This window comes from Clupea harengus, chromosome 25 (genome assembly GCF_900700415.2).
Source record: "Clupea harengus chromosome 25, Ch_v2.0.2, whole genome shotgun sequence".
NCBI lineage: Eukaryota > Metazoa > Chordata > Actinopteri > Clupeiformes > Clupeidae > Clupea > Clupea harengus.
The window spans coordinates 3374330-3387127 of record NC_045176.1 but is presented as its reverse complement, the minus strand read 5'-3'; the positions used below and the strand labels follow the sequence as shown (position 1 = coordinate 3387127).

General features: G+C 44.6%; 1 protein-coding gene across 1 annotated transcript in view; it reads left to right on the top strand.

Moving 5' to 3' along the window:
- LOC105905870 (dual specificity mitogen-activated protein kinase kinase 2-like) overlaps positions 1 to 12798 on the top strand; it is an 18071-nt gene that overhangs the window by 3651 nt on the left and 1622 nt on the right. The window contains exons 2-8 of the mRNA XM_031562770.1: positions 1008 to 1267; positions 1660 to 1806; positions 4380 to 4457; positions 5536 to 5587; positions 5943 to 6067; positions 10967 to 11171; positions 11537 to 11589. Of these exons, the coding sequence (XP_031418630.1) occupies positions 1008 to 1267; positions 1660 to 1806; positions 4380 to 4457; positions 5536 to 5587; positions 5943 to 6067; positions 10967 to 11171; positions 11537 to 11589 (920 nt within the window). The remainder of the gene's footprint in view (positions 1 to 1007; positions 1268 to 1659; positions 1807 to 4379; positions 4458 to 5535; positions 5588 to 5942; positions 6068 to 10966; positions 11172 to 11536; positions 11590 to 12798) is intronic.

Genomic DNA, 12798 nt, shown 5'->3' with positions numbered 1-12798 from the left:
GGATGATCTTATGCCACTTTCACTGCTCTTTTCTTTTCTTTTTACACACATCCTTGCTCCCACTCTATGCTTTCCCATCCTTTCTTCTCCTCCTCTCTTTCTGCCAATCCCCCGATGTTCTGACCCTCTTACCTAACTCTCTATGTTTCTCTGTTGTATCCTCCCTCATTCGTCTCTCCGCTCTCCCCACACAAACCACACATCTCCTTTCTCACTCTTACTTTCTTCATTCTCTCTCTCTCTCTCTCTCTCTCTCTCTCTCTCTCTGGATGCCTCCCTCCCTCCCTTTCTCTCCACTCTTCCTGGCCGTGTCTTGTCTCTGTCACTATCACACCTTTACCATCCATCTCTCTTTCTCTCATTGTTTATCTTTTCTGTCCAACTGGTTTTCTTCTTCCTCACCCTATTGCATTTTTGCCACCACTCCCAAATCCCGTCCCGACGCTCTCTCGTATCTCTCCCATACATTCATCTTCTCTCCTCTCAATCTTGTCTTCTTGTGTCCCTCTCCTCCCTCTCTCTCTCTCGCTCTCTCTCTCTCTCGCTCTCTCTCTCTCTCTCTATCCCTCCATCCCTCCATGTCTGTCCTCTCTCTCAATTCAATTCAAAAGGCTTTATTGGCATGACTGCATACAACACAACGTTGCCAAAGCATGTTTACACAAAATGTACAATCGCAAGACAGGGGGTTCACATTAGTGTGGAGCTCATGGCAGGCTGATACATCTCTCTCTCTCTCTCCATGTCCTCTCTCTCTCCCTCTCTCTCCTCCTGTCCCCTCTCTCTCTCTCTCTCTCTCTCTCTCTCTCTCTCTCTCTCTCTCTCTTCTCAATTCAAAGAAGCTTCATTGGCATGAATGTTTTGGAACACTATTGCGAAAGCTGATTGAACACAAACATATTACACAAATTACGTACACACATAGAAGGACAAATATAATGAATACAATTGATACAATACAAATAATGAGTTAAAACAAACAAATAAATAAGTTAAAACAACATTAGATTATTCTAAAAATAACAACAAACATACGACTCTCTCCCCCTCTCTCAGGGCTAACCTGGAGGCTCTGCAGAAGAAGCTCGAGGAGCTGGATCTGGACGAGCAGCAGAAGAAGCGCTTGGAGGCCTTCCTTACCCAGAAGGCCAAGGTGGGCGAGCTCAAGGACGACGACTTCCACCGCATCTGTGAACTGGGTGCCGGCAATGGCGGCGTGGTGAACAAGGTCTGCCATAAGCCCTCGGGCCTGGTGATGGCACGCAAGGTAGGACACCCCATCACACCCGTGCCCCCAGTAATGTCAAAGCTAGTTGCCAATATAAAACACCTTAAAAAGTAGCACATTGTTGCATCGTGTTGCTTTAATTCTCAAGGCTGCCGGTGACTGCAGCTCTGGCCTGAAGTGGCTCTGGAACATGTCCCCAAGCGGCCAGTCTTATGCTGGTCTGACATCAGCCATGCTCCCTGACTTGTTTTCTCACACAAAATGTTATTGCTAATTGTGAAGGTTAGAATTATTCTCCAATGTCAGTCTCTCTCAAATGCTTATCGCTCCTAAATACTCATGTTTCTTTCTGTGAGGGAGAGGAAGAGAGAGAGAGAGAGGGAGTGTGTGAAAGACTGGTTCAACTCTAACCCTGCTGTGTCTCCCTCCAGCTGATCCACCTGGAGATCAAGCCGGCCATCCGCAACCAGATCATCAGAGAGCTGCAGGTGCTGCACGAGTGCAACTCGCCCTACATCGTGGGCTTCTACGGAGCCTTCTACAGCGACGGGGAGATCAGCATCTGCATGGAGCACATGGTGAGGGGTGGAGGGAAGAATGGTTGGAGGGAGGGATGGATAGCGAGAGGGATGGATAGAGAGGAAGACGGGTAGTTACAGTGGAGGTTGTGTAGCCCCACATCGTGGGCTTCAGGAGCCTTCTACAGCGATGGGGAGATGGATAGAGAGGAAGAAGGATGGTTAGATCTAAGGATAGAAACAATACATCATGGGTCTCTACAGCAACAGATATATTAGCATCTGCTTGGAGCACATGGTGAGAGATGGATGGATGAATAGAGAGATAGAGAAGAAGAGAAAGTTGAAAGAAGAAGCATTCCTAGTTTGAGCAGTCCTACATTGTTGTTTCCATGGGTTCTTCTACTGTGACGGAGGGGTCAGCAACTGCATGCTGACTCCTTCAGGCGGATGGAGAGAGGTTTAGAGGGAGGGAGAGAGGACAGAAAGAGGTTTTAGAGGGAGGGATGAGAGCTTTTAGAGGTGAGGGAGGACAGAAAGGTTTTAGAGGGAGGGAGGGAGAAGTGAAATGTGATCACGTGTTGGGGTTTGGTACGGTGGCCTTTAAACTGAGAGAGAAAATGTCATCTATCTTCATCTTCCCTACAGGATGATCATAGAGAAGTAGCATATGAGAGGAGTACAAGAGTAGTTTAGTAGGTCTCTAATCTCTCCTCATCGCCCCCTACAGGATGGGAATGCAGGCGCAGAGTAAGTGTTAGAGGAGTAGAGAAGAGAAAGAGTGTTAGAGGAGTAGAGAAGAGAGAAAGAGTGTTAGAGGAGTAGAGAAGAGAGAAAGAGTGGTAGAGGGGTAGAGAACAGAGTAAGAGTTCGAGGAGTAGACAGTCCCCCCAGGATTTCGCGGGCCTTTTTTGTGATAGTTGCGGCCTAAAATTCCTGATTTCGCGGGAGCTTTTCCAAAAAGTTGCGATGAAAGTTGCGGTGTTTTTTAGGTGTTTGTTGCGATGAAATTGCGGGAGCAAGTGAAAGTTGCGATAAAAAAGTTGCGAATTTCCCTCTTTGTAATTATAATTGAGTTATTGGTTGAAAAATAAGTGATTAATAAACAAACATTCATTAAAGAACAAAACCATTGATAAATGGCTCCCTAAATAACCTTACCAACATGCCAAACAAAAGATTACCAGGACTACAAAAAATTTTGCAAAATAGGCTGTTCTGCCGTCTGCTTATTTAGGCCAGCAAATGTATGCTTGTATTGTTGTTATAGAAACGAACAGAAGTATAGTATTGGACTTTTACTTTGACATCATTAAAATGTTCGTCTCGTGAGAAGGCAACAGCTGTTAGACAGTTATCTAGAAACATATGCTAGTTACGTATGCTCATAGTAAACCTTGCGTTATGCTTTCCCTCACACCCTCGAAAACAATGACTACGTGTTTTGACTGTTTCATACTGTGATAAACATGTTTAAGTGACCTAAATATTATTTCCATGAACTGTGTTAGTGTTAATTATTAGTAATATAGCGATATGACCGTTATTCATTCATAATTCCGTTAATGGCTAACGTCAGCACTTGTTAGCCAGCTGTGCTGTAATCTGTTGTTGCTCTGATTCTTGATGTAACGAGTATAATAGTAACTTGCTGTGTTTAGTATACCTTCTAAGTATTTTCTGTATTACAGTTTCACTCATAAATTTCACCTGACAATCAATAAAGTAGTGTACTCGAGTTTGGCTGTCTGTTTACCTACGTTAACGCACTGGTGGTGTAAAACACGTAGTGGGAACAGTACATAGGCTTCACTTATCCACAACGAAGTGCACCTGTTTGTATTACAAAAGGACAACCAGTAAGACTGAATACTATGTTATGAATGTTTCAGCTTTCACATATAACGGAAAAAAACAGCCTGTGTCTGACGTCCTTCCTGCGTTTCTGCCGTTCTCATTCTATGCAGATCAATCTGTTTTGCTATCCTTGTTTATGTTGTTCAATTTCATATATTAATTTAAAGTCGTCCAATTTCAAGTTATCCATTCTTCAACACTAGCTGCTACCTTATCTTCAAACAGAAAGTAATGTTAAATCTCCATGGCAACAGCTCTCAGGGGTTTGGGAAATAATCGGATTCATTGCTTCCTTCATTATTCACAGCAAAATAAATAATTTTCATTACATTTCATTGATGTATTACCAGACTCTATGTAAAAAGGGCCACGCACACCTCGCAGAAAATTATAAAAATTGAAGCCAGATCTATTTCTGAATTCTCGGAGGACATGGGCTGCGTTCCGTTTCCACGTCTGGTGTAGCCATTCTCAGAACTCTGCTAGTGTCTGCAGGGCAGAATTTCCGCCCTTGGTGTAGCCGCGGAAGGGAGAAAGTTGTGGGAGATGACAATGATTTGTCAAATTTGCGGGAAAGTTGCGGTGATGTGTTAAAATTGCAACGTCGCGCTGAATTCGCGGGGAATCGTTGAATTCGCGTGAATTGGTGCGATCGCAACATCGCAACTTCCTGGAGGGTCTGAGTAGAGAAGAGAGTAAGAGGGGTAGAGAACAGAGTAAGAGTGGTAGAGGGGTAGTTTAGTAGGTCTCTAATCTCTCCTCATCGCCCCCTACAGGATGGTGGATCTCTTGATCAGGTGATGAAGGAGGCCAAGAGGATCCCAGAGGAGATCCTGGGCAAAGTCAGTATAGCGGTGAGTACCGCCCACAGCCCACTGGTCAGGGACCACGTTACATGAAGAACACTCATTCCAGGGCAGAGTTAATTTAGTACAGCACTACATGATATAAACATTCCCAGGCAAAATGGGATCATTCCTGGGCAGAGTTAATTTAGTACAGCACTACATGATATAAACATTCCCAGACAAAATGGGATCATTCCTGGGCAGAGTTAATTTAGTACAGCACTACATGATATAAACATTCCCAGTCAAAATGGGATCATTCCTGGGCAGAGTTCATTTAGTACAGCACTACATGATATAAACATTCCCAGGCAAAATGGGATAATTCCTGGGCAGAGTTAATTTAGTACAGCACCACATGATATAAACATTCCCAGGCAAAATGGGATCATTCCTGGGCAGAGTTAATTTAGTACAGCACCACATTATATAAACATTCCCAGGCAAAATGGGATAATTCCTGGACAGTTTAGTACAGCACCACATTATATAAACATTCCCAGGCTTAGCCTCTGGTAATGATCCCACACTAACTCATGTCATATGGAAATACTCAAGGCAGGTACTAAGGTCCTTACCCTTCCCTGTTCTCATTTAGTGACGCGCCACTGACTCACACAGCACACTCAACACTAGGGGCCGACCTGAATGAGCGGGAGTGTGAGAGTGTGAGAGTGTGAGAGTGTGAGAGTGTGAGAGTGTGAGAGTGAGAGTGGGAGAGTGAGAGAGTGGGAGTGTGAGAGTGGCCTGAGTGTGAGAGTGTGAGAGTGTGTGAGAGTGAGAGTGGCCTGAGTGTGAGAGTGTGTGTGGGAGAGTGAGAGTGGCCTGAGTGTGAGAGTGTGAGAGTGTGTGTGGGAGAGTGGGAGAGTGAGAGAGTGAGAGAGTGGGAGTGTGAGAGTGGCCTGAGTGTGAGAGTGTGTGAGAGTGAGAGTGGCCTGAGTGTGAGAGTGTGTGTGGGAGAGTGGGAGTGTGGGAGTGTGAGAGTGGCTGATGCCACTGGGGTTCCCCTGAGTGTAACGCAGTGGTGGGAACATGCATGAACAGAAGCATGAAAGTGACGTTCCCCACATCTGTGTGTTCTCAGGTTCTAAGGGGCCTGGCCTACCTCCGTGAGAAGCACCAGATTATGCACAGAGGTGAGTCTGGGGCTAGAGCATACACACACACACACACACACACACACACACACACACACACACACAGATAGATAGAGAGATAGAGAGCAGTGCACACATACACACACACACACACACACACACAGACAGACAGAGAGCAGTGCATACACACACACACACAGATCATGCTCTTTGCTTGCACAAACTCGCTCACGCACGTCTTTTCCGCAGACGTAAAGTTCTCCTACATCCTGGTGAACTCTTGCAGTGAGATCAAGCTCACACACACACACACACACACACACACACACACACACACACACACACCTACACCTACACCTGTAACATGATTGTGCTCCATGTGTTCCTCTCACAGACGTAAAGCCCTCTAACATCCTGGTGAACTCTCGCGGTGAGATCAAGCTGTGTGACTTCGGCGTGAGTGGGCAGCTCATCGACTCCATGGCCAACTCCTTTGTGGGCACGCGCTCCTACATGTCGGTGAGTGGCAGGAGATGGCCAACACGCTTATGGCACACATGCCTACCACACACGCTAACGGCACACACGCCTACCACACACGCTTACTGCACACACGCCTACCACACACGCTTACTGCACACACGCCTACCACACACGCTTACAGCACACACGCTTATGGCACACATGCGTTTATGGCACACACGTGCTTACGGCACACACACGCTTACGGCACACACGCTTACGGCACACACGCTTACTCCACACACGCTTACTCCACACACGCCTACCACACACGCTTACAGAACACACGCCTACCACACACACACACACACGTGCTTACGGCACACACACGCTTACGGCACACACACGCCTACCACACACGCTTACCACACACACTTTTCACACACACACACACACACACACACACACACACACACACACACACACACACACACGCTTACCACGTGCATTGCAAGTTGACAATACTTATGAACAATCAGAAACAAATACTTTGGAAAGACTATATTTAAAATACAGGCCTTAAAGTAAGCATAGCTAGGTATATAAAGATATATCAAAATACTAGCTGACAAGATGACTCCCGGTCGCCTGGCTTGAATCCAACAGACCGCCTTTGGGGTAATCTTTGTTTAACATTTCATTTAAAATTAATTTTGTTTTATTTTATTTTACGGCCAAGCAACACAACCCCTCCAGCAAGAAGCAGGTGTCTCTGAAGAATAGCAGAATGTCTGTCTAGAAATGTGTGCCACACTGGTATTCTCCATGCCAAGGAGGATTGAGTTGTTCATCAAATATAAAGGTGGACATATGAAGTATTAAAAAAGTAAAAGGTTTGAATCTCAGTAATGACAGGTGTACTGGTTTTGCTGCCTTGAGTTCCTACTGTGGGGCCTGTGTTGTTAATATAGTCAATCTAAACTGTTAGACCAAATACCCGTCTGTTCAACTGTAAGCTTCTACAACTTTGAATCATTTGACATTTCAGTGATATTAGACAGGGGTGTACTCACTTCAGTGATATTAGACTGGTGTACTCACTTCAGTGATATTAGACTGGTGTACTCACTTCAGTGATATTAGACTGGTGTACTCACTTCAGTGATATTAGACTGGTGTACTCACTTCAGTGATATTAGACAGGGGTGTACTCACTTCAGTGATATTAGACTGGTGTACTCACTTCAGTGATATTAGACAGGGGTGTACTCACTTCAGTGATATTAGACTGGTGTACTCACTTCAGTGATATTAGACTGGTGTACTCACTTCAGTGATATTAGACTGGTGTACTCACTTCAGTGATATTAGACTGGTGTACTCACTTCAGTGATATTAGACTGGTGTACTCACTTCAGTGATATTAGACTGGTGTACTCACTTCAGTGATATTAGACTGGTGTACTCACTTCAGTGATATTAGACTGGTGTACTCACTTCAGTGATATTAGACTGGTGTACTCACTTCAGTGATATTAGACTGGTGTACTCACTTCAGTGATATTAGACAGGGGTGTACTCACTTCAGTGATATTAGACTGGTGTACTCACTTCAGTGATATTAGACAGGGGTGTACTCACTTCAGTGATATTAGACTGGTGTACTCACTTCAGTGATATTAGACTAGTGTACTCACGTCAGTGATATTAGACTGGTGTACTCACGTCAGTGATATTAGACAGGGGTGTACTCATTTCAGTGATATTAGACTGGTGTACTCACTTCAGTGATATTAGACTGGTGTGTACTCACTTCAGTGATATTAGACTGGTGTACTCACTTCAGTGATATTAGACTAGTGTACTCACTTCAGTGATATTAGACTGGTGTACTCACTTCAGTGATATTAGACTGGTGTACTCACTTCAGTGATATTAGACAGGGGTGTACTCACTTCAGTGATATTAGACTAGTGTACTCACTTCAGTGATATTAGACTGGTGTACTCACGTCAGTGATATTAGACAGGGGTGTACTCACTTCAGTGATATTAGACTAGTGTACTCACTTCAGTGATATTAGACTGGTGTACTCACTTCAGTGATATTAGACTGGTGTACTCACTTCAGTGATATTAGACTGGTGTACTCACTTCAGTGATATTAGACTGGTGTACTCACTTCAGTGATATTAGACTGGTGTACTCACTTCAGTGATATTAGACTGGTGTACTCACTTCAGTGATATTAGACTGGTGTACTCACTTCAGTGATATTAGATATGGGGTGTACTCACTTCAGTGATATTAGACAGGGGTGTACTCACTTCAGTGATATTAGACAGGGGTGTACTCACTTCAGTGATATTAGACTGGTGTACTCACTTCAGTGATATTAGACTGGTGTACTCACTTCAGTGATATTAAACAGGGGTGTACTCACTTCAGTGATATTAGACTAGTGTACTCACTTCAGTGATATTAGACTGGTGTACTCACGTCAGTGATATTAGACAGGGGTGTACTCACTTCAGTGATATTAGACTGGTGTACTCACTTCAGTGATATTAGACTGGTGTACTCACGTCAGTGATATTAGACTGGTGTACTCACTTCAGTGATATTAGACAGGGGTGTACTCACTTCAGTGATATTAGACTGGTGTACTCACTTCAGTGATATTAGACTGGTGTACTCACTTCAGTGATATTAGATATGGGGTGTACTCACTTCAGTGATATTAGACTGGTGTACTCACTTCAGTGATATTAGATATGGGGTGTACTCACTTCAGTGATATTAGACAGGGGTGTACTCACTTCAGTGATATTAGACAGGGGTGTACTCACTTCAGTGATATTAGACTGGTGTACTCACTTCAGTGATATTAGACTGGTGTACTCACTTCAGTGATATTAAACAGGGGTGTACTCACTTCAGTGATATTAGACTGGTGTACTCACTTCAGTGATATTAGACTGGTGTACTCACTTCAGTGATATTAGACTGGTGTACTCACGTCAGTGATATTAGACTGGTGTACTCACTTCAGTGATATTAGACTGGTGTACTCACTTCAGTGATATTAGACAGGGGTGTACTCACTTCAGTGATATTAGACAGGGGTGTACTCACTTCAGTGATATTAGACTGGTGTACTCACTTCAGTGATATTAGACTGGTGTACTCACTTCAGTGATATTAGACTGGTGTACTCACTTCAGTGATATTAGACTGGTGTACTCACTTCAGTGATATTAGACAGGGGTGTACTCACTTCAGTGATATTAGACTGGTGTACTCACTTCAGTGATATTAGACTGGTGTACTCACTTCAGTGATATTAGACTGGTGTACTCACTTCAGTGATATTAGACTGGTGTACTCACTTCAGTGATATTAGATATGGGGTGTACTCACTTCAGTGATATTAGACTGGTGTACTCACTTCAGTGATATTAGACTGGTGTACTCACTTCAGTGATATTAGACTGGTGTACTCACTTCAGTGATATTAGACTGGTGTACTCACTTCAGTGATATTAGATATGGGGTGTACTCACTTCAGTGATATTAGACTGGTGTACTCACTTCAGTGATATTAGATATGGGGTGTACTCACTTCAGTGATATTAGACAGGGGTGTACTCACTTCAGTGATATTAGACAGGGGTGTACTCACTTCAGTGATATTAGACTGGTGTACTCACTTCAGTGATATTAGACTGGTGTACTCACTTCAGTGATATTAAACAGGGGTGTACTCACTTCAGTGATATTAGACTGGTGTACTCACTTCAGTGATATTAGACTGGTGTACTCACTTCAGTGATATTAGACTGGTGTACTCACGTCAGTGATATTAGACTGGTGTACTCACTTCAGTGATATTAGACTGGTGTACTCACTTCAGTGATATTAGACAGGGGTGTACTCACTTCAGTGATATTAGACTGGTGTACTCACTTCAGTGATATTAGACTGGTGTACTCACTTCAGTGATATTAGACTGGTGTACTCACTTCAGTGATATTAGACTGGTGTACTCACTTCAGTGATATTAGACTGGTGTACTCACTTCAGTGATATTAGATATGGGGTGTACTCACTTCAGTGATATTAGACTGGTGTACTCACTTCAGTGATATTAGATATGGGGTGTACTCACTTCAGTGATATTAGACAGGGGTGTACTCACTTCAGTGATATTAGACAGGGGTGTACTCACTTCAGTGATATTAGACTGGTGTACTCACTTCAGTGATATTAGACTGGTGTACTCACTTCAGTGATATTAAACAGGGGTGTACTCACTTCAGTGATATTAGACTGGTGTACTCACTTCAGTGATATTAGACTGGTGTACTCACTTCAGTGATATTAGACTGGTGTACTCACGTCAGTGATATTAGACTGGTGTACTCACTTCAGTGATATTAGACTGGTGTACTCACTTCAGTGATATTAGACAGGGGTGTACTCACTTCAGTGATATTAGACTGGTGTACTCACTTCAGTGATATTAGACTGGTGTACTCACTTCAGTGATATTAGACTGGTGTACTCACTTCAGTGATATTAGACTGGTGTACTCACTTCAGTGATATTAGACTGGTGTACTCACTTCAGTGATATTAGACAGGGGTGTACTCACTTCAGTGATATTAGACTGGTGTACTCATTTCAGTGATATTAGACAGGGGTGTACTCACTTCAGTGATATTAGACTGGTGTACTCACTTCAGTGATATTAGACTGGTGTACTCACTTCTGCTGTATACATGGGTTGTACTGACACCACAGTTTTAAAGTAAACTTGTGCAGTGTCATGTTTTAAGACATGTTTGTTTTCTCTACCTGTCTCTCTGTGACCATATTTATTTATGTGTGTGTGTGTGTGTGTGTGTGTGTGTGTGTGTGTGTGTGTGTGTGTGTGTGTGTGTGTGTGTGTGTGCAGCCGGAGCGCCTGCAGGGCACACACTACTCTGTGCAGTCGGACGTGTGGAGTATGGGCCTGTCCCTGGTGGAGCTGTCCATCGGACGCTACCCCATCCCCCCGCCGGAGACCCGTGAGCTGGAGGCCCTCTTCGGCCGACCACTGGGAGAGGGAGAGGCACAGAGCACGTCACCCCGACCCAGACCTCCAGGGAGACCAGTCAGTGGTGAGCGCGCGCGCACACACACACACACAAACACACACACACACACACACACACACACACACACACACACACACACACACACACACACACACACACACACACACACACACACACACACACTCACGGCACATCACCCCGACCCAGACCTCCAGGGAGACCAGTCAGCGGTGAGGGCACACACACACACACACACACACACACACACACACACACAGCACATCACCCCGACCTCCAGTCAATGGTGAGGACACTCACACACACACACACACACACACACACACACAGGCTTGAGTGATGAGAGAGGTCAAGCCTTCACTAACTGTTGAGTTCTGTGTCCCCCCTGTGCCCTTCTCCTCTGTCCTCAGGTCACGGGCCGGCCATGGCCATCTTTGAGCTGCTGGACTACATAGTCAACGAGGTGAGGACACACACATGACACTTTACACACTACATAGTCAACGAGGTGAGGACACACACATGACACTTTACACACTACATAGTCAACGAGGTGAGAACACACACATGACACTTTACACACTACATAGTCAACGAGGTGAGGACACACACATGACACTTTACACACTACATTGTCAACGAGGTGAGGACACGCACATGACACACCTCACACACTACATAATCAACGAGGTGAGGACACACACATGACACACCTCACACACTACATTGTCAACGAGGTGAGGACACGCACATGACACACCTCACACACTACATAATCAACGAGGTGAGGACACACACATGACACCTTACACACTACATAGTCAACGAGGTGAGGACACACACATGACACTTTACACACTACATAGTCAGCGCGGTGAGAATACACATGACACCTCACACACTACATAGTCAACGAGGTGAGGACACACACATGACAAACCTCACACACTACATAGTCAACGAGGTGAGGACACACACATGACACTTTACACACTACATAGTCAACGAGGTGAGGACACACACATGACACCTTACACACTACATAGTCAACGAGGTGAGGACACACACATGACACTTTACACACTACATAGTCAACGAGGCGAGGACACACACATGACAAACCTCACACACTACATAGTCAACGAGGTGAGGACACACACATGACAAACCTCACACACTACATAATCAACGAGGTGAGGACACACATATGACAAACCTCACACACTACATAGTCAACGAGGTGAGGACACACACATGACAAACCTCACACACTACATAATCAACGAGGTGAGGACACACACATGACACCTCACACACTACAGTCAACGAGGTGAGGACACACACAAGACAAACCTCACCCAACAAACCTTACAAACTTACCCAATAAACACTTAGCTTTTTTTTAATTTTTTTTTATAACTGTCATAAATTCGTCAAACACGTTAAGATGCCTTTGTCATATTGTCTGGTGAGGTTGGTAGTCCCTCTGTGAGCTATAGCACGGCTTTTATATTCTGCCGCTCTGCTTGAGTCGTGTTGCCTGTGTTACACGTCCAGACGGTGACTCCTGTAGGGTCAGACCACTGAAACTACCCCTTAAATCCGCATCATTCCAACCCTGATCGATCCTCCGATTCCACTTCCTGTTGCAATCTGATTGGTGGTCTGCTGT